Source organism: Egretta garzetta, unplaced genomic scaffold (assembly GCF_000687185.1).
Source record: "Egretta garzetta isolate BGI_Z169 unplaced genomic scaffold, ASM68718v1 scaffold268, whole genome shotgun sequence".
NCBI lineage: Eukaryota > Metazoa > Chordata > Aves > Pelecaniformes > Ardeidae > Egretta > Egretta garzetta.
Window position 1 is genome coordinate 1,241,167 of NW_009260600.1, and position 23,205 is coordinate 1,264,371.

Here is a 23,205-nt window from a genome sequence, read left to right on the forward strand (position 1 = left end):
AAGAAGCTTTTAGCTTTCTATCTTAAATTATGGTTTAATCCATGACCATATGCAATATATCAAAATGGTGACATATAAAGAAAAAGACAGTAGAAGTTTGGGGAGACGTTTTATTAATGTATAATTTTATTGGCAATGTACAATAGACATTTTAATTCTCTATGTATTTTGTCTCCTTGAAGTTTGGTAAATGCTTGTTCATATATAAAACTACACGATGCTTTTTTTGTAAGGACCGGAAATCGTGAAAATCTAAGTGCTACAGTATATTTCGTAGTGATTAAACACGTTGTCCAGAAGAGTTACCAGCCACTTCAGTGAAGCACTTCTAAAAATGTTTCTGATCAAGTTCAAATGCACCTGTTCATAAATAATGATTGGTTTTCTCATGTCCATTATACTGCTAAGTACAACTGCCTCCAATATAAAATACCGTTTCAATACATTTCTCCACATGGACAACTAGATAATCTAGTCATATTTACTTTTAACCAAGGCTAATACAAATTTACAAGTAAAGTAACTTCAGAACTTATTCAGAATAATTATTTTTCAACCAGAAGCTTTACTTTGGACAACGCAGAAGTAGATCGCGAGTGACATTCTGCAGCAGAAGCTGGAGGCTTGAGAACAAAAACTAAAAAGGACTAAATATCAGCAGTACACGCTTTTACAAGAACTCTGACCATTCTGAATGTTAACATTAAAGACCAGGTACTTCAGCTTGTGCGCCTGTCAAACAATCAAAACCTCCACACAAAAAAAATGAAAAATATCCCACAGAACACAGTATTTCAGAGAACATGTTAGACACTGGCATGACATTTCTCAGATCAAATTGGCAACTGAAATTTAACATCCACCTGAGCTTGCTTTGCTAAGCTTACTATTTCAGAGAGTTTCACCACCTGAAAAACATAAAATAGTTAATTTCAAAACAATCCTAACTTGAGTGTGCTAGACCAATTTTTTTTAAACAGAGTAATATCAGAGAATCATCAGCAAGATCTTAAAAGGGTGGGGTGGGTAGGATTAGTATTTAGTCCAGTGCTTGTTAATCGCTTCTAAGTGAAAGATCAGTCTAGTCTTTTAGAAAACATCTCACACAGTTATACGTCTGATTCTCACTTACAAGCAAATATCTTGATAAAATGCTACAATTTTTAAACTTTATGTGCCACCTTGTTTTCTTGGGAGGTGTTGGGGTACCCACTCACAAGAGATTCTATATATCTAGAAACTATTTCTCCCCTTTTTTGTTGAGTTTTTGTTGCAAGCATTTCTGGATGTTATTTTGATACCTTATGGAGCCTCAACTTCTCTTGCATAACAACTCAAAACCTCTATGAATCACTTTCTACATAGAATCAAATACTGTAAATAAGTGGTTCTTTGGGAAAAAAAAGATTCAGGTCTATATAAGTTTCCCCATTATACAAAATCCACCAGATGCCCTCTAATTTTTTGCAGAACAAAAATTTTCATCTTCCCTGTTGCTACACATTTGTAGTATGTTTTTCTTGTCCACATTACCTAACTTCAAAAGCACCTAAAATACTAGTTAGCTAGAATAATTTTCAGACATCTGTTGAATATTTAGGCAGAAAAAAATACTTTTAACATCACTGGTTATAATCACTGCTTCAAATGCTCAGGTATTACTCTTGACCTGTCCTCATCCATTTGTTTATCCCACTCATGGCATCATCTTACATAAACCTGTTTAAGGAATTATGTATAGGCAACATACAGAACCAACTATAAACCTTCCAAAAAGTGCTTCTACAGATACAGGTAATTTAAGATTACAAAACTAATTTTAACTCCATTTGCATGGCTCCATGATTCAGCTGAGAATTTTAGCTTCAGCAGCAGCTTTAGCATATGCATTACTTAAATGCAATATAGTTTAAAGACCTGTGTATACTGCTAGGGAAGATTTCCATTGACCTAACCAAAGCTTGATCAGGACTGCTTAAGCAGGACTTAATACTATTCCTTAAAACAGAGGGCCATACTGTCAAGCTAAGCAAGTTCTTCCTGCAAGCTCTCCACAGATGCTTCTAGAGCTTCAACCCCAGGAAACAAAGCAAAACAAAATACACGCACAAAAAAAATAAATCACAGAGAACCTGCCCGAATGTCTGAATACCTAATTACCTTATGAGGCAACAGGATAATCAACTATGTTTGGTTTTAATCATGCACACTGAAATATAGTGGTCTATTGAAGGAAGTGTTACACTGTGTTTTTCAGTGACCTCAATTTAGGTATTTTCTTCCAATAAATAAAGCTAAGCTCTTAGCCATTCCCCAACCAAGGAAAGGGAATGATCTGATCATTTGTCATTTACCTGTTTTATTTTTTTAAAACCTATTTTTTAACCTGCTTTTCAGAGGGGGAAACAAGAAAAAAAAGTCACAAACACAGAAATTTCTGGGGTGTAATAGCTTCTAACTGCATAGTTCTTCTTATAAATATGTACTAATTTGTAAACCATTTGCTTCAGGCCCTGATAATAACTGGCACTGTGATTTATCCTAAACTATCTTTAGTTGATTGAATGGAGTTTCAACTTTTCAATATTCTGCAACAGATGCTATGTTCTGAAAAGAATATTCGTAACCAGCCATCTTACCATTTTTGCAGCTTCATCCAAGTCATCACATGCAAGGATTTTGAGGCCACTAGCTGTTATTAAAGCTTTGGCATCATCAACTCGTGTACCTTAAGAAACAGATAAAATACCACTCTTATTGAACGGGAGACTACTGCCACCAGAGCATTCTCATATTTTCTAGGAAACCTGTTCCAAAAGTAAGTTAGTAAATAAATTTAGAAGACAACAACTTTAGTAGTTATAAAAGCAGGAAATCACTTTTTATTAACCTGCCAATTCTCACCATCTAAATTCAAGGTTTGCCTTATTTTTCCACAGTCTTCAGCTTACAGGCAACTTGCTATGCAATATATAAGCTTGAGAACATTTGTCAGTACTGACAGAAACATATTTAACATGTACTGAAGCACACTCACCTTGCAACCGTACCACAATAGGTATTTTTAGGTCCAAATCCTTCACTGCCATAACGATGCCTTGTGCTATCACATCACATCGCATAATGCCACCAAAAATATTTACCAGAATAGCCAGTACCTACAGAATCAATGACAGTATTCACGTTAAAAGTGGCCAGAGGCACATCAGATAAAAGCATCAGTCAGCCTTTCAGCCTATGGAAAATTCAAGTTCCATAATTGTAATAAGGGACTCTGCAAAAGACAGGGAACATCTGTGGCTGATGTTCTCTAGGACAGAAAGTACAGTTCTATAGAGTCACATACAGCGGAACAGTTACTTCAGGAAAACCCTACTGCAAAAATGCCCACCCCAGGGAACTTTCACATTGTCCTTCAATCCAGCATGAGCTGCAGGCAGTAGCCATTTCTTTTACTCTGTGTAGCTACTTGAAAAGACACATATACATTTTCTGTACAAAGCAATACTGTACATTATTAATCATGCTCAGAATTTGCTGAAGTAAAGAAAGCTGTTTGATTCTCTCCAAGCAAATCAAACAGATGAAACTTCAGTAAAGTCATTTAACAACTTGTCAACTGTTTTATCTTACCATTTCTAACATTACTCCAGCAGAGGTACCTCCCACACTAGTACCCCCACATACTGAAGAAGCCATGCCACACAGAAAATTTACAGAACTCATACACAAGACTCTGTTGATACAGGTTACTTAGAAGCTAGCATGCTTAGATGTAAGCTCTCTGAAATATGTTTTATTCAGGAGGACTAAGCCTGGGGTTAAGGAAAACTCTTTCGTACTCAACTGGTGGAAAGGAAGAGTAAAAAGATCACAGTCAATGGTGAAAGATGGAATAAAGTAGGAGCAAAAACGGGTAGACAGACTTGGAGGTCAGAATAAACAAGACAAAACATCAGCATGCAACTGGTTAATAAACAGTAGCTTGGTTCTCGTTATCTTGCAATTAGACTAGCTCATCTGTGTGACATTGTTCTTGCTCCTGCTACTAATGGGTAGAAGCAACTTAGACTGGCACCCCAGAGGGCTGTTCCAAGTAACCTCTAAACTGAAGCCAGAGTTCCAGCCAGAGCCCAGTCCATGATACCAATGGGCTGTACCGTTGTTTGACTTTCAGCTCCAGGAATCCCAGCTACAGTCATTGTTTTTTGATAAAATAGTGAGCAGCTGAAGGAAGGCAGAAAGGGAAAGACATATTAAGAAGCCTATTTGGACACCCTCTGTCCATGCATCAGCAGAGAACTGGCATTGCAAGAACTTGTCCCAAATCAACAACCCCCAGATTCTTCCTTGTTTCTTCTCCCCTTCTCTCTGTAATGCAGGTGCTCTGTGCCTGTTTCCCTCACTCTTCCCTCAGTTTGCTCAAATAATGTGAAGAAACTACAAGTCTTATGAGGAGCAGCTGAGGGAACTGGGGTTATTTAGCTTGGAGAAAAGAAGGCTCAGGGGAGACCTTGTGGCTCCCTACAACTACCTGAAAGGAGGGTGCAGCCAGGTGGGTGTTGGTGTCTTCTCCTAAGTAATAAGTGGTAAGATGAGAAGAAACGGCCTAAAGTTGTGCCAGGGGAAGTTTAGATTGGATATTAGGAAAAATTTCTTCACCAAAAAGGTTGGCAAGCATTGGAACAGGCTGCCCAGCAAAGTGGCTGAGTCATCAGACCTGGATGTATTAAAAGATGGGCAGACGTGGTGCTCAGGGACATGGTTTAGTGTTGGCACTAACACTTGGCAGTATTAGGTTTATGGTTGGACTCTATGATCTTAAAGGTCTTTTCCAACCTAAATAATTCTATGATTCTATAACACTCTTGCAGAGTGCATCAGACCCTATATTTGTTAACAAAAATCTTTTCAATGGGGAAGAGACTAAGCTCCTCTATAATATCACTCGCTATTTGTTTCTGGCCCTTTCCAAAGATGAGCAAGTGGTGCAAAAAATTCTGGTGCAAAAGTAGCATATCATTACCAGGTCCTGCAAGTCATTGCCACCTTTTTTGGTTACCTCTTTTTCATATTTTTCTTTCTTTTTAAAAAGCTCCAAATCACCATCAAGTTCCTACTGGGAACAGCACCTCTGTGTAGACCATCAGTCCAGTCCTTGAATTGCCCTTCTTGGATGGTAAAGCTCTTCCTCTAGTTTCAGCCAATTTATTATTTTATTATATTCAAACACTTCTGATAAAAATTCAATAGGATAAAATATCAATGCCCTTCCAAGCCCATTACAAAGTTATTTTATCTTACATTACATATAATTAGTACCTGAGAAACTTGTTTGTGCACAGTACAGTGAATATTCATCTCTACAACTCTATGCATAAAACAGATCCAGCTGCAAAACGGGCCCAAAAGCCCCCCCAAAAAAATAATATTAAACTCATCTGAATAATGGTTTCAGTTTAAACAGCAGGCAGGGGGAGTTTCTGACTCAAAAATTTCTGGAAAGACTCAAATACAGCTGTAGCTTCAACCAGAGGACACAAAACTGCCTATGCAGTACAGAGTCAAAGAACCTATTTTTAAAAAAGGGGAAAAAATTCAACAGGTTTTCTGGCCTTCTTCATTTGCACCAAGATTAAGCTAACATCTCCATCTTCTTCCCTTTTTAATTCTATGCTTATGAAAACATGTTTTCTGGAGAACATGCACTAAGCATTGCCTTTCAAATCACAGCCTGTTTTACCATTGTGTAGGACCTTGATATGTCAACTCTTCCCTCACCTTTTTATCAGAGGTAATAAGCTTAAAGGCTTCTGTCACTTGCTGCACCGTAGCACCACCACCAACATCAAGGAAGTTTGCTGGAGTTCCGCCATGAAGTTTAATTATGTCCATTGTGGCCATAGCTAAACCAGCACCATTGACTATATGAGAATAAAGATAACATTTAGGAATTCAGTTTATAAATCCATTAGGTAATTTAAAATTCATTAAACAGAACATACCTAAGCAGCCTATGTTTCCATCCAATCCTATATAGTTGAGATCTGCTTTTGCAGCATCCCTGTCTCTCTGATCTTCCTGTGTCCAATCCTGCATATCAAAGATCTTCTTCTGACGATAGGCCGAATTACTGTCAAAGTTTATCTTTGCATCCATACACATCACTGAAGGGAAAAAACCCCACAAATTATCATTTAATACTAGAATAATAGCTCAACTGCTACATGAATATGTTAAAGTATGTTAAGTCAAACTTGGCAACTAGCTCATGAAGTCCAAACTTATTAGCACTGCATGTAAATACAAGATTCTCTCCAGTTTACCCACACAATCAGTTAAGTCCCTTTAACTGCATAAAAAGGGAAGACAACTGTATTTCCTGAGACACTCTAAAACCAGAGAAATTTACAACAAGCCGTTTGATAAATCTGGGCATATTATGCTTCAGTAATTAGCATAAAATTAATACCTACAAAAGGTCTCTGGTTTGGGGTTTTTTAATCCCTCTTAGTTTTCTGCTTTTAGATTAAATATATATAGTGTGTGCATGCATGTATGCACACAGAAACATCTGAGTTGGAAGAAAAGGTGTCAGAAGAACACATGCAAAAGTAAGTTTCACTTAGATATAGCAGGTGACATGGAAAACCTGGAGTATTCTTTACATCAGAACTAAGTTTCTGCCTGTACAAATGTAAGACCTTTTTTTTTTATGAAGACTTTTATAAAGACTTCGTTTCAACCCCTTACCACAGATGATATAAAAATGACAAGGCACAAGAAACAGATGGAAGAGACTGCTCCCATACTGTTCATTTAAGCAGTATTCTTTTAAAAAAAACAAAAAAAACCCAAAAAAACCCCAAAAAAACCAAACAAACAAAACCAACAATAGCAGTAGAGTAACTGTAAGCTTCAATGAAGGAGCTACATTCATGTTTAAATTTAAAATTGTTGTAACCTGAGCTGAAGAGTAAATATTCTCCACGGATTTCTTTTTGGTGAGAGGGGAATTGGCTGTGATTGAATGTTAACTAACTAATCTGCAACTGGATGTGCTAAAAACCTGATAAACATCAACATATCACATTCCTAAAAGATGCTACTATTCTGGTTACCTGTTCAGTATCCACTTTGACTACACAAAATGGCTTAAGCTTCAATTAATGAATTTCTCACTGAAGAGTGGAAGATGTATTCTTGTTAAATAAATAAAAAAAACATTTAAAAGGAAGCTATTTAAACTTAAGATCCTACTTAGCAATTAAGAGCAAATATCTACTATGTTTAGATTCTCAAATTTATATACTTTATTAAATTAGTTTTTCAACATACCATGTTAATGCTAAGTCCTCTTGCTATATACAGCTGAAGTTTTAGCACTGTGAAGCAACTAAGATTTACAAAAATGTCAAGCTGTTACATGAAGAATATGAAGAAGAAACATTACCAACTCCTGATGCATCTTCCACCATAGGATTTATTTCTATCATGGTAGCATCGTATTTCAGAAAGAGATTATATAATTTGATCATATTTTCAGCTGCTTCATCCACCAGATTAGGAGGAAATCCCATTTTTTGGGCAAGCTGAAAGTAAAAGATTGGTTACCAGTTAACTGATGTTTGGGGTTTCATTTAGTTACAAATTAGGAATGTCCCAGTTTAGCTATTATTTCAGTGTTAATTGCTTTTGCAGATGCAGGACCTCTTCTGCCTTCTTGGAAAAAAAGAAACTCTAAGGTTTGAAAATATTGTTTTCAATACAAAACAGTGCACTTATCCTAAAAAAGAGCTAGTAAAAAGTCATCATCATATGCCTTTATAAAGCTATATAAAAGCTAGATAAGGCACTGCCATGCAGAGATGGATTTACATTGACTACCACCTGAAAATGCTTAAATATCTAGTTCAAATCCGTTTCAAAATGTCAGAAGGATTTAAGACAACTCAGCAGGTTGAATGCATGCACACTTTACAAAATTTACAAGCAACCCTCCCATCCTTGCTAATGTGTACTTTTCCACATTAACAATTACCCTAACAGCTTGCTCCTTTTTTATGCCTTCCACTATATCAATGGGTTCCTTAATTATCGCATCAGGATTCTCTGCAGCAACATCTTCAATATTAACACCACCCTGAGAACTGCCTATCAGCACAGGACCCTAGAACAAAAGGGAAAAAAAATGTGTAAGTAATTTTATATCACACAACTGAAACTTAGTTCTTCCCGTAAGATAACTCACAGCAATAAAACCTTCTTGTTATTTGGAATTTTTTTTATTTGGGCATTTTACTTGTATGCTCTGAGGAGACTGTTACTATCTATTCAATATATCTATATAAATCCCTTTAATAATATTTTCCAAATTTTGAGGTATGTTGTGTCCAATTTCTTTCAGCAAAGAGAACTTTTCTTTGTATATACTATAGCAACAGAGCAATTAACACAGACATACTAGTTTTAAATTTTGATAGAAAGATTCAACTTAGTAATCATATGCATTTTATCCTCTAGGTTGTCACCAGAAAAAGAACAGCCTTCTCATCTCCCCTTCTCCACTCACCCCTACACAAACGCACATCGAATGCCAGGCACTCATTTATTCATTCCACCATGCTCCAACTCCAAGGACAAATCTAGGGTGACAAATTACTGCAAACTATTCCTGTTCAGTAGGATCACAAAGCTCAATAACTATAGCCACCACCGAAAAGTCATGGAGTTCTGACAAAACAGCACTCAGTTATTCAATAATAAAAGAAATTAAGAAACCAGAATTGATAGCATTTGCGGCAGAGATTTTTTTAAAAAAGCTATCTAAATCTCAGCAAAAGCATCAAGGACTCACTACCATAGAACCTAAAAATCTCTCCCCATGGGAACCGTCCTCCAGTTTACAGGAAAGACATACTCACTTCTATTATCCCAACCTACCTTCCCTTATCACCACCTGTGCATGGATTATGACAGCTGGTGTACTAAGTCAGCATTTCATATCAGCACAGGTCTTAAACATTAAACAGCCTTGTAAATGTTGACAATTACAAGAACTGTGACACTAGTTCAGAGAACATGCTTAATAACCACACCACTCCCCTCCCATCACCACCCTTTCAAATGGAAACATACGGTGAGTTATCCTACATCTAATAGCAAGGTTCAACACAATCAGCATTTCTGGATATTCATATCCTGAACAGTCAGGAAGCTACAAACACATTATAAAAATAACTCAATTGTTCCACAGAATTGACCAAAGTGAACAGTTTTGCTTACAACATAAGAAGTCTTGCCCCTATTGGCAAATAACACCCAAGACATCAATTTCCACTTTCAACTGACTATTTCACAGACTTTTGCCCCCCCTTAAAGGAAGAGGTTTGCAATGACATCAGGAATACACACTGTGTGCTATTCAACCTTCACACTTCCTTCTTTTGAAAGGCATTTCCTCATCATAAGCATGCTACACAAGTTACAGCAATTACAAGCACATCTAAAAACGTGACTTCTAAGTCATCAGTAAAAACAAAGCACATCCCTATCAAAAGACAATAACCCACAGTTATGCTCGATATACACTAATAAGATTTACTTTTTTATACAAGAGCAAGAACAAGTCAGGAAAATACATTTCCCTTCTTTATCTAATTTGCTTAAATCAGTTACAGTAAATTCTATTTCCATAAGGATGCTTACTTATTGCTTACACAAGATTATAAAATCCAGCCATTTACAGTGTTTTAATGCCACCTTGTGGTAAATCTGGGGTGTGTTCTGTAACATTTGGATCGTCCCTGTTCCGTTATAGAGTACAACAGAATGTAGGTGCCCAAGCCATATAATTGCACTAAAACCCAACACAACCGATACTTTCCTATCAGAAAGAACACTACAGGGGAAGAGGAAGGAGCAAATACAATATTGAACTCCTAATTTTGCAACAAAAAAAAAAAAAAAGGGAGTAAGACTAATTTCCTCATTCCTCCACAGAAAATTATTTCATACTCGTTGCTCTAATTACCAAGAGCAGTGCCTCTGCAAACTCTTAAGCATCTGGATAGACCAAACTCAGTTTTTGTTGAGCTTCAGAAAATAAAGTTCCAAGATCTGCTTTACCCTGGCTTTGTTGAAGTTATTTAGCAACTCATGCTCTGTGCTCTATAATGGACCAATCTGTCACAAAATACACTGACACGTTTCAGTAACTTGGTTTGAATTGTAGCCTAAAAACTACACACCCATCCATACAGAAAATACAAGCAGGAGAGGCTATGCTTTTCATCTTCCTGAAAGCTCTGGAGACAGACCTCTAGGCCCAGATTTTCTTACTAGTTCCCGAAGAATATTGGCATAAGAAAGCTATCAGCACTCTCAAAACTGAAGGACACATCTGTGCACCTCTAGGAACCTCCACACATTGGAGAAAAAGGACGGTTTGATTTATCCAGCACCATTGGTTCTTCCAAAAGTCTTACTTTTCTTGTTCCTCACACTCTTAAATAGTGTGTACGTGTACAGGCACACAGATAGCTGTATTTTTAAACTAAACTCTAGTATGAGCATCTGGTAAATAAATGCAATCTAAAAACAAAATGAAAATAACCCCCTCTTTCCACCCATCTCCCCTTCAGCCATATGACTCTGAACTTCAGCTGGGGCTACTCATACTCATTCATTATTCCTTAAATTTAAATTGTAGCATTATATTTTTAAACCATTTAAACACTAAGGTAATCATATAGATACTAGGAAACAAAATCTAGCTCATGTGTATTTCTGATTTTCAGAAGCAAGTGACCAGTACAGTAAAATTCTGTGGCGTTTTCTTTTTTAAATTCAGGTATAACAAGTTAATTAGTTTACTTCTATTTCTAATATTACTCACTTGAAAAGACCTTTCCATTGTTATTGCAAAATAGTATTCTCTCCTGGGATATCTGCGCTCACAGATAAATACTTGATTGCATATTCTGCCCTTTTCTCCTGTCTGCTTGGTAAACAACTTCTTTCCAATCATTTTGGAGGAGATATCTTTTGCTTCTTCTGGACTAGAATAAAAGAAGCTCAGAATGTGACAAAGAAACTGCTGGAAAAACAGAAGTAGTGTTAAAAAAAATCTTACCTAATTTGTGTTATTTTAAGGTTAATAATTAAAACACTGATTTAAAACTAAGCAATAGGTTCAGTTCATAATGTGAAACTTCAAAGTTTTTCCACTTGGTTGGATAATTTAGAAACAACTTACGAAAAAACTATTTTCACTCCTCCTTTGAGGCCACCTTCAAATGTTCCTTTTCCTCTACCACCAGCTAAAACCTGTGCTTTTACCACAAGATCCTTTGAACCTAGAATGAAAGAAAACCCAAAATTTGTCATCTGTGACTACTAGAACAAACTGCCCCAGGTAGAATAATAAAGGTTGTTTTCACTTTATCCCCCCTTCTCCACCCCCACCCTCCCAATTCAACACACAAATATGTGAATCAAAGACTGCATTGGAACTCACATAGGTTATTCCAAAAGTCTCAAACCACCCACAAATAGCACCTTTAGGCTTTAGGCTGTTCTGTGAACAAGCCTTGGTGAGTTAGTACCCAAAAGTGTTGATACTTTGAGTGTTCTAATATATCTTTAACATGTGTTTGAATCACAAATGACTAAGCACCCAGCAAGAAATGGTTAGTATCTCACAGGCTATTAACAAGATTAAACCGAGTATCTGACACACCATAATCCAAGATTTTCCTCAATCGGGTACAAATACCCTATATCTGTAACCGCTATCTTCTCAGCAGTGATATGTAACTATGGCACTTACCCAAATCAGCTTGCAGGTCCACTATAGCTTCCAAACAGCAGAGCACTGATGCATAAGCTAGAGTGCTTTGCAGAAGTCAGAGGCCTAAGCAAATCTGCTATTTTTTTCCCAGAGTAGGCAGAGTAAGCCCTCTAGTTGGCTTTAACTGTTTAAAAATCCTTTACAAAATATTATTCTAGGTAGGGGAGACTGTGCATTTGGGTTTAAAAAGCAAAGTATGAGAATATAATCAAAATCAACTGGGATATTTTGAAGTGCCATTGAAAGACAAAAAGCAAAGAAAAAAGTTCAAGTCATTTAAGGTGATAAAGGAAGAAAAGCAAAGTCCTGAGTTGTTACTCAAGTTCAATTACACTGAATAAACTGCAGAGCAGCTAGACTGCAAGATGTTAAGAGCTGCCCCATTCACATTTGTGTGGCACATCCCATCTTTTCTCATGCCACCCGTAGCTGAGACACTCTGGTCTTTCAGAGCACAGAAAGAGCTTGCTCTTCTCTTGGATGTGAAAAGGCAATCATGGAAAAGCCTAAGAAAAATTACAGTACTTGAGCAAAACTAGCTGCTATGCATACTGAAAAAGATTACAGCAGACAAAAAAGTTATGTTAACTCCTATTTTGACCTGCATCCTGCCTGGCCAAATAAAATTAAACTTGCATAATATCACAAGCCAGGCTGGCTATAAGCAAAGGGAATGCTCAAGTTACTACTCCCAACTAGCTACTTGTAGATTTTACTTCTTGACTGTCTACCTAACAACAGATCTCTGAATTCACAACCGATATGAAGTCCTTTGGCACAAGAAGCATAAAAGTTATAAGCACGCAAGTATGTTGATTTACTGTAGTCTAGTATTTAATTCAGTTCCTGAAGATAACTATTTTTATAGCTACTAAGTACTAGCAACCAAGTAAGCTAACATGCTTTATAGAAGCCATGTGAAACAAGACTTAACTTTTACGTAATTAAGTACAAAACTTGCTTTAGGAAACACTAAGCCTCATGTATGAGTAAGATTACAAATAGTAGCTTCATGGATAAATGAAGCCACATACTACAACATGTGAGCTTAAAAATAAAGTTCCATTCATTTGCAAATAATTTACCTTGCACGTTAATACAAACACAAAATTTGGAGGAGCACAACTTCTTAGTGTTAGTATAAAAGACAGAGGAAAATACTTTCTTTTCCATGAAGAGCTTCAAAAAAACCCAAAGCCCACACTTGCTGCCTTGCTTAGAGAGGATCCACCTAGGCTCCTTCACAAGGATGTAAAGTGACTCAAGTATTTAAAATTTAAAATATTCACAGCATTATTTTACTATTTTGAGCTTTCTATGGAAGTTTTATACCTAACAAAGATTCAGAACTGATACACTTAGTAATCAAGACTAAGAAATTTAATTTACAGTCCCCTAGGAAGTTCAGAAGAGAAGGTGCTACTTCTCCACCCTACTTTTCATCTCCTACACTAAGTCCAGAAGGTAGAAGCTGCTTCTATAGAGAAGTTTTCAGGAAAGCAATGAAGTTCACCCACAGGCATGTTCTTTGTAGCGATTACTCCTCCTAGCAATAAAGACCAGAATCTGAACAAGTCAGAACCAGATGCCAACTAAAGCTCTGGCAAGATCTCAGCTGGAACATTACCTTTAGCTCTGGGCATGGTCATAAAAGTAATTTTCAATGTGAAAGACTGTCTACTAGGATGATCACTGAAATGAAGAGCTTCCCTTACAAGAACAGACTAAAAGAGCTTGGCACTTCTTTACATCTATCAATGGAGAACAAAGCAAGAACATGATTACAGTCTTTATCCATACCTGGTGAGGGGCAGAGCGAGAACACACAACTACACCTACATCATACATTCTGTTTCCTGCCCTACACCAGCCAAAACCAAAAGCCACCTACCAAGGGAAGTCAGCTTTAAAAAGATGCAAGAAAAAGGTGTTCCCTCTGATATTCCTAAGACAACAATTATGAAAACAGACAGGCTGACAATCTTCCTTAATACCATGTTCTTTTGCCACCATGAGAAGCACCATTGCCCTAATCCCATAGGATATTTCTTAAGAATTTAATTATTATGCATGATTATACTTCAGCAACATATAAAGACGTCCAGAAAAAAAAGCATGAGGAACAACTTTAAACTCCTTGCAATCAGTTTTGGCCACAGCAAAGTTGTTATTGGACTATCCCTTATGCAACAGAATGCAACAATTATGGCATTAAATGGTCAGGATATTAATGATTTGTAATTTGTTTTCCTACAGCACTGCAAACAAACTAGCTGCTTGATTGCATAAACACATAACACTTCAAGGGTAATTTGACCAGCTATGTTTATAAGCACTTAAGCTGCACAGATGTATCTGAAACAAAATTTAAGATAACATGTCCCAAGAAAGCCTTAACTTAACCCACGCAGAAAGTTTATTGTTCCATAAACATTTTTCCCCACAGCTCCTATTTGAAATGACCCTGAAACTAGAGGACAGAAATGTTTGGTCACACATCTCATCTGCAGTGTTACATCTGCAGCACTATCACACAATCTGACACAGCAGAGAACTGCTGATACACAGTAACCCAAGAAAAAATTTGAAAGCAGCAGCCTACACAGTTTTCTACTCAGTATCAATAGTGGTGCTCTTCTGTTTTGCTTACATTGCTTTGAAATAGTGCTAGGCTTTTGTTTCAATGAAAAATAGCAGTTTCTGCCCTAGAACAGGTATCCACATACAAAGTTAGGACTAAGTTTATGCCAGCCAATGCTACACCACACCAGCAGTCCTACCGTGCCTCCTGTCCTCAGGTTTCCACTCCAGTCTCCCTCCTTGTGCCAACAGAAGCATTTGCACAATCATGCCCTGAAGCATTATCAGAAGAGTGGCTCCACTGAAGGCAAAAGCTAATCTGGCAGACAGTACTTTTGCAAGCCTGCGTGCAGTGTGACAAGCACCTGCACAGGGTCACTGAAGTGAGCAGGACAGAAAGCAGGACACCTGCTTTCAGCAGCGATAACAAGCCGTAAAGCCTTAATACAGGGCACTAGAACAAGACAGCAGACCCACTAATGTCTCGGGCAAGCAAGCTACAGACCAATGCACAAAACTCGGAACAAGCATTTGTTAGGAGCTGCATTTCCATACTAATGGCAGTCAGCACTAAAAGCATATGAAAGTAAAACAGCCTGAAAAGAATCAGGAAATGTTTAGAAAATTAAGAGGCAATACCAATGAGAACAAGTGCCTGAAAGGAGCAGAACAGAGTCAGCCTCTATCTGTTCAGGACAACAAAAATCTATACAGTACTTAACACTGCAGGTTTCACCTTCAACAATGGTTTATTAACTAGACAGTGGGAGTAACACAGACAGAAAACAGGCCAATCTTAACTTCTAGTAATACTAGTATTTATTTACTTATTGCAAGGATTAAGTTCTCATTCCATAACCTCAGCGTTCAAACTGGGAGAAAGGTCTCTTTCTCCTTGCATGCATGCATTGATCTGTGTAAAATGCAATCTTACAATAAGCTTATTAAGAGGCAAGAAGGCTTGCTGTTCCATTGTATCTCTGAAGTTTTCTCTGCAAGTAGAAAGTCGAATCACTTTAATTGCCACTTCTCTACCAGATGTTGACTGTAGCAGCAGTACTGTTTTCCACATATTATAAACCCCTTCATAGTAACTACGCAAGCATAATGTGTTCTGACAAAACAGACAACAGTAAAAGGCAGTGATATGTTAATAACACAAGTGCCAATCAAGTTCTCAACTACTGTTCAACTGCAAACTTACCCTGGGAGAGAGACAGAGACCCGTAACTTTTGCCTCAGTTACTCTGTATTTAGGTTTTTAGTTCCAGGAAGAATATCTCTCCATTTATTAGCACAAACCAGTTTTTTTCTTGTTGCATAGATACAATAAAAACTCTAAGTTTAAACAATACAGTTGTATTTACTGGAATTAGAGAGGGAAAAGATGGACTTGTAACTAACAAACAGAAGTCTCAACATAAAGACTACGCCAACTCTAACTCTGCCAACACAGGCAGAGAATCTCTTCAGAGTATACTTATTAACCAAACACAGACAGTATAGTTATTTAGAATTTATCTTCAAAATTACATTTGAAACTTTTGAGTGTTAGAAGAATCACTGCATGCAAATCAAAAGTATGACTACTGAAATAATTTTGCGCCAAGGATCTTCATACTTGCACTGAAAGGACCATACGAGTCAGGAGAGCCAACAAGATGTTTCACTATTAAAAAATACTAATTTCTACACAAATACTTCCCGACATTAATCAACTGTTTCATCAACTCACAAGACAGGTGTGGTTTTGGCAATAGCTTAAGTTAAGCAATTAAAATAGAGATCAAAATTTGAAGCTGCTGGTTAGATGAATTATTTGAATTAGTGAATTATTATCAACAACATGCTTTGATATCAGAACTTCAAAGGAGTAAAGTGCTACAGAAGAAAGCAAAGTCTGAAGCAAAATGTAAGCTTCAGATGCCAAAAAAGTAGTGTTTACCAGAATTCAAGCAGATGTTTGGTTTCTAGACCAAACTGCTGGTTATCTAGAGATTTTAACCACGTAAGCAAGAACATAATTGGAAAAAACTACTTAGCACTGACCACTACAGCTGGGGTTTTTTTAACACCTGAGGGATTTCTGCACAAGTTCGCCACCTTAGATCATCATCCATGTCCTATAGCAACTGAATAAATGCTCTGGAGCTTCAGACTTTACAAACAACCTAAAAGACATCAGTTAACACAGTCAAGCAGAGAATTCACAAGCAGGGAAAACTGATAATGGCAAAACAACCAAGAAGTACTAGGAACAAAAAACTAGATGTGAACTTTCACTGTGACACAGGAAAAAGAATTTAATCACAGACTACGAAAGAAGGTGTGCCATACACTAGGAGAAAATCACCCCAGCTTTTGTGCCACAGTGCCTGGAATACCTATTCTTTTGAAGAGCTAAGAAGAAAAAGCTAGTACTTTACCTAAGGAAACCATTGCACACATTGTCCTAAACTTTGGTTTCCAACTAAACCAAGCCTGAGATCAAAAAATCTATTTATAAACCCACCCAGGTTTACGTATTACTTTTTCTGCCTATTGCTTAAACATACAACCCGCATCTATTAAGAAAAAAAATAACACTGAAAAAGAACTTAAAAGGTCTGAAAACAAACATCTATTAATCATGGAACTGTCTGCAGGAAAACAGACAAGCCAATTACTTGAGTCATTCTGTAGAAAGCATACCAAAAAAAGATTATTCCTTATAAACCACACTGCTAAGGAGGTGGACTAGATCTCTTAAACTGCAATAGGAAAAGTAGCAGCAGCCTCCATCGCTGCCAGTCTCCTTTCAAGAACTCTGATGTAGAAAGGTGAAATGTTATGCACTATTTCTCAATGCCTCCTATTCTGTTCAGCTTTTTATTTTACTGAAATTTGACAGTCTACCATGAGCATAAAGCTGTAGGATTCACCAACTTAAAATCCTACAAAACTACCAGAACAGAAAAGCTGTTCTCAAATCATCATGAACAGAAACATGCGACAAAAGAAAAGCAGCCTCGTCTACAGGCATACAATATGTCAACTCCCTTCCATGCAACTGTTAACAGAGGAAGGTGTCAGGAAGCATCAAACTTCAGTTATAGCAATACATAGACTTTCATAGGTGCTGTCTTAACAAACAGCAATACTATACATTTCAAAGAGCATGTTTTGCTGAGCTATTTGCTATCATGCTGATGAAGCATGGAAGAAACTCAAGAAATAGTCTAGGGTCATTAGTCATGTTCTTGATAACAAATGTGTATCAGCTTCTAAATCAGCACCGGTCACAGTGCTAGCTGGAATGCACACATTGGCTGAGTTTAAACCATAAACTTCGGGGCAATCATCAAGACATACTACAGCCTCTTATCAACACTCTCTAACAGAATTTACTCAGCTCACTATTTCAAGTATTTAAGCAAGACGCTTATGTAACATACAAACAGCCACACAACATTGCAAAGCCCACAAATAACTGAAAATCTTTTTTTTTTTTTAATCAATAGAGTCTTTAAAGACTTCATCAGATACAAGTCTTCTCACCTCTCAGTAGAATGCATTCTTTCAGAGGCACAAATGAGATCTGGAGGTCTTGAAAGGAGACAGCGAACTACTGGAGGAAAAGTGAGTGAGCAGTGATATATACAGGCAGTCCAAACCTACTCCCAGGGACTGAATTACTCAGCAGTAGTTCTTTTACAAGAATAATAGCTTCATGAACCAGTATGTGATAACAATTTACTTGAAAAGAGATGGGGGGCTCTTTATAGGGAAAAGCCAGTTGTGATAAGTATCAAATTCCAGTGATAACTCTCAAAAGGCAGACAAGTATGAAAAGAAAAAGCTATATGCAAACAATTGTTGTAATAATTACAACAGCCAACCTTCTTATGACACTACAGAAAATATTTTTAAAAAATAGAAGCATGACAATCATTTGCAGAATCCAGATAGAACAGAAATCGGAGTTGAAAACAGCACTTTAAGAAATCTGATAGCTGCAGCAGAAATAATTTTTTTTTAAAATAGCAAAAAAAATTTTTTTCCTTAAGACTCAAACCATAAGTGATCTGTCATCCTTGCTCCAAAGTTGCTCACAGCACCTAATTTCATCTGTTTCCATTAGAAATACTAGAAAAATGTTATAGGGAAGAAAACAATGCAAGCTCCAATACTGTATTTTACTTCACATACGTTTCAAAATTACTTCACATATAGGTAAACAATTTGCTCTCTTTAGGACACTTTGGTCTTTAGCAGAAAAAATATTTAGTACAAGAAAGACTGAGGAGGGTGGAGAGGAAGCAACCCGGCTTCCAGGCTATTTCATCTAACTTCAGACCTCAACATAAGCATAACTTTGAAGGAAATTCTAACAAACATGATTATTTTTGTTATTTGAAGACTATTTAGTGCACTCTTCTAATTAGGCTCTAAGATAAACTGCACCTGATTCTACCACACACTAGTTACCTTGCAGTGACAAATAAACCTCAGTGTGGTGAAGCATTGGTTTCGTTCATACAACAGGGTTATACTGGTTTAGCTACAGCCACAGTAAAACTATGATAGTCTCTGTTAATGAGAGGGTTGTATTTGTTATATACTAGGATAAAAAGTTACCCATTTCTAACTGGAATGAGGTATCTGCAAAAGAGGGAAGAAATCCACTGCCAAACTCAAGTTTACAGAGAGCAGGTTTCTGACTAAAGATTACCAGAAGCATGTGGATCAGCACTAGAGAGACAGAGCAAGCAGACCGACTATCTTTGTAATGGTTTAGACAAACATTTGAAAAACCAGTTTAACACATAGAAAGAAGCAAAAGATAATCTCATATCTACCGGCAACAACTCTTACACAACAAAAATAAACAATGAGCAGGTGGACAAAAAAAAAAGTGAGGTTTTTTTCATTCTGCTAGAGATTTGGTTTGTTTGGTTTGGTTTTTTTTAAGTACAAACTAAATGAAAACTAGTGGGGAAATGGCTACAATAACAAAGAAATCCAAAACACTGGAGCAAAGGATAATCTGTCACCATTCAGAATGAGTTCTGGACAATGTTTGAGCAATGCCTCAAAAACTCAAGCTCCTTCAGAGTGTTCTCCTTTTAGGAAGTCTTCCCTTCCTCATCTCAAGTACCAAAGAAAGCCATAGCGTCAAATACACACCAACTTAAAAGCCCTGAATTCCTTTATTCTGGCTTACTAAAGGATGCTAACTCATACACTTCACAACTTCATTTTTGTGATCCCCAAGAAATTGCACAGGGTCACATACTCCAGATAAAAGGCATACCTATGACATCACATGGATGAGACAGAGCTATAAACCAGCAGACAGACACACCTACTTCACTATAGGACTCTGCTCTGAACAAGGAACAAAACAAAAGGAAACCTGACCTGCAAGTTACCCCGCTGTCTATTAAGGAGCCATAGGCTGTGCAGATATCAATGTAAGCAAAGGGGTATGCCCAATTTGTGAAGTTTAGATCATGCTACAAGCTCACCCTTAACAGAAAGCGAAGGTCTGAGTTTTAAACCATTCTCAGAAGTATTGTAAGACCTTTCCATCATACTAACAAAGTTATAATTTTGTATCATTTACTCTCTAATGGGAACAAGACAAAGAAGGCAGGCAGACAATACCTGAATTTCTGGGACATCAGATCTAAAGAAAAAGCAGCTTTTCAATTCTTTTCTACATTACAAAGCAGCATAACTTGCTCTAGAAAAAAAAAATTATCTTCTTTTTCAGATCTCATTTCTTGCATTAAATCTACACACGAAACTGAAATGAATCTAACAAAACCTATAACCCCAGAAATCACTACAAATGCATCCATTTGGAGATGAAAAGAGATTTAGGCATTTGCATAGAGGAGCGGAATATGACAAGCAATGCCCTTAATTAAAACTGTGTGACTATTACATTTTTCCAGGGGGTAAAAAAGCTTTAAACTAAAAAAAAAAAAAAAAAGAAAAAAAGAAAAAAATCAGTAATAATGCCTCAAACAAAAACCTTACTAAGACACATAGTAGGTAAAGTGGCAAATTAACAGGCAGAGTCAAGTTCAAAATTAAAGCTCAGCTCTGAAGTATTTAAGCACCAGGCAAAGGAGATTGGATGCTTTTTCATCAACAAGACAGGAATTTAGCATATAACTACAAGCCATCAAAGTTCTCCCCTCCTGTATGAAGTAGTTATGTTCTGCCAGAACAGCACGTTCACAAAGGAATAGGATTTTACTCTTCTTCTGCAGCCTAAAGGTAAGTATGCTTTGCATCTTCTGTTCTATGAGATCTTGGACTGCAGAAGCCTTACCTGCCATCACCACTGAAGCTCTTCACACAAGACTTCCTCTAACCTTACTTGAGAGCAAAAAGAAATTCAGGATTTGCACGAAGTAGAGTCTACTACTCATCTCAAAGAAGTTCAGGTAGTTGTATTAGTCTAGGCTAATACAATTTATACCTGCCCCATTCCTTCTAAACAGGACTCACAAATTACAGAAGTATCTGCTGCATTTGGGATACGGGAACGATTGTGCCTGAAATATATCTTCACAGCCTTTAATGGAAGAAGGATCAAATCCTTCCCCACTGGAATTTCAGGGACACAGTTTAGCTTCATAAGCAAGTCTCAATACAGAACCAAGGGTGTCTTTAAAACTAGGTCACTTAACTGATTTCACTGCATACTTGTGCACTGAGCAATCTTAAGCATTAGAAAACTCCAAATTAAGAGAACGTCAGCTCCAAAGTAAATACTCAAATCTGCAAGAAAGTTGTTTCACAGGAAAGGCTCTCTTAAAGAGAAGGTATATTCAGAACTCCAAGAAATGTCTTACCAGGAAAGACAGAAAAAGTAGTTACACCTTGTATCAATCCCATGCCTATATTGTATATGTTCTCTTTAATATTATACCTATTTCTTTTGCTATTTTGTAAGCTTCGTCTGGTGTCCTGGCAACTAGTCCATGTGGAACAGAAATACCAGCCTCCTGCAACAGTCCCATGCTCAGGTATTCGTGTAGTGACAGTCTCCTCTGTTGCTGTCGTTGCACCTGAAATCCATGATTATTGAGGATTCCTGGACTTCCACCAAGTACCTGAAGGGAAGCGGGGAGAAAAAAAAAAGAACAAACAACATGACTGTGTTGTGAAAAACTGCCCTCTTTGTTTAGATTTTAAGTCATCTATATATTAAACAAGTACAGTTTAGTGTACCAATGCAAACACCTGAAGACTTAATCCTACACTTGTACATTATCCTTCCACATTAGTCATTCATGTCAGGTTTGGTATTGGGTTTTGTGAGATTTTACTGGGGCAGCAGGAAAGAGCTGGTGAAGCTGCTAGCACTAACAAGCACTGGGAGGGTTAAACCACCACTGAGTTATTTAGTTAGCATTTAAACACTTTAAGGAAAGAACCTCGAGGAACTTTGGAAGCATAAGAAAACAGAGAAAAGCACACAGAACAGGCTCGTTCAAAAGTTTTGGTAGACTGCCTCTGTCTGCCAGGCTAAGAACTAAGCCCTGCGAAGGAGGGGCAGCAGAAACTAAGTTACACCACCTTCAGTGGTTTTATGTGGTGAATTTCAGTTCCTATAAAACAGACTGGTCAGCCTTCATATGACTATTGTGAAACAGAAAAACCTAGCTATCATCCATTTCAAACATCTACACTGAATCAGAAGGTTGTCAAAAGCGTAAAACAGCTTTAACATTTTAAATGCTAAGTAAAATATAATATGCCTAATATTCACTCCAGGAAGTTCCAGTATGGAATGAGTCTTAATTTCGTCTGCAAAAGTCATGTACAGAACTCCAAGAATTTCTGATAGATATTTTGCACAAAGTAACTCAGGAAGTAACTGATTTTGATTATAAAACATCAGAAGTGGTACTACATGAGCAATGCCTTTTAAAGAACTGCTACTCATGAACTTTAAGACGACATAGATTTCCAAAGGGTACCTTGTAAAGTAACTGTATTTCATAGCAAGAAAGCTGTCAACAACGAAAGTAAAAAACGTTTGCTGTGTTCTTCTTTATCATTTTCACCATATAGGAACAAGACCTTAATTTTATACACACATGAAACAGCAAACCTCCTGAATTCAGCTAACCCATAAACACAGATTAGCACTGAAAGATTCAAGGTAAAAAGACTACAAAACAAACTTAGATACAAGGAAAAAAATGCATTTATTTTTGTCTTTTTTAGTACGTACCATTGGCACAACTACCACAAAAATGAATCTGTATTAGGAAGTTTCTAATAAGACTGGATTTTTAAGGTTTTGTTTCATTTCAAATAAACTAAGCGTGCAGGCAACACAGGAGCTTTACTACGGCATTTCAAGCTAGTGAATCACAGAGCCTGTTTAACCTCCGAAGGATTCCTTCTGCAAACAGGAGGCCCCTTCCTTGGCATGACACCCAGGCGAGAGGTGCTGATGGCCGTAGCTGCTGTTTCTGGCGCTGCTGACCGGCTGGGCCCTGGGAGGCCGAGTGTAACACGAGAGGGGAACGGGAGCGACCTTCCTCCGTGCGTGGAAGGAGAAGAACGTCGCACGGAGTTACACGCTGCAGGCTCCCTAGCACTTCTGTTTACACCGCTTCCCAGGGGTTCTGCAGCCAAAAACAAGGCCGCACCCCACAAAGGCATTCACAGGAAACCGGAACAGAGACTGAGGAGATCACAGAATCATAGAATGTTTGGGGTTGGAAAGGACCCCTAGAGGTCATCTAGTCCAACCCCCCTGCAGG

At 37.4% G+C, this 23,205-nt stretch overlaps 1 protein-coding gene across 1 annotated transcript in view; it reads right to left on the reverse strand.

The window, feature by feature from the left end:
* Positions 1-23,205, reverse strand: part of SUCLA2 (succinate-CoA ligase ADP-forming subunit beta) — a 27,202-nt gene continuing 3,997 nt past the window's right edge. Inside the window, exons 3-12 of the mRNA XM_009644786.2 lie at positions 21,357-21,540; positions 11,258-11,357; positions 10,898-11,060; positions 8,042-8,170; positions 7,454-7,592; positions 6,006-6,167; positions 5,782-5,924; positions 3,038-3,158; positions 2,640-2,728; positions 1-908 (exon numbers count right to left, since the gene is read on the reverse strand). Coding sequence (XP_009643081.2) covers positions 834-908; positions 2,640-2,728; positions 3,038-3,158; positions 5,782-5,924; positions 6,006-6,167; positions 7,454-7,592; positions 8,042-8,170; positions 10,898-11,060; positions 11,258-11,357; positions 21,357-21,540 — 1,305 coding nt within the window. The 3' untranslated portion in view covers positions 1-833. The remainder of the gene's footprint in view (positions 909-2,639; positions 2,729-3,037; positions 3,159-5,781; positions 5,925-6,005; positions 6,168-7,453; positions 7,593-8,041; positions 8,171-10,897; positions 11,061-11,257; positions 11,358-21,356; positions 21,541-23,205) is intronic.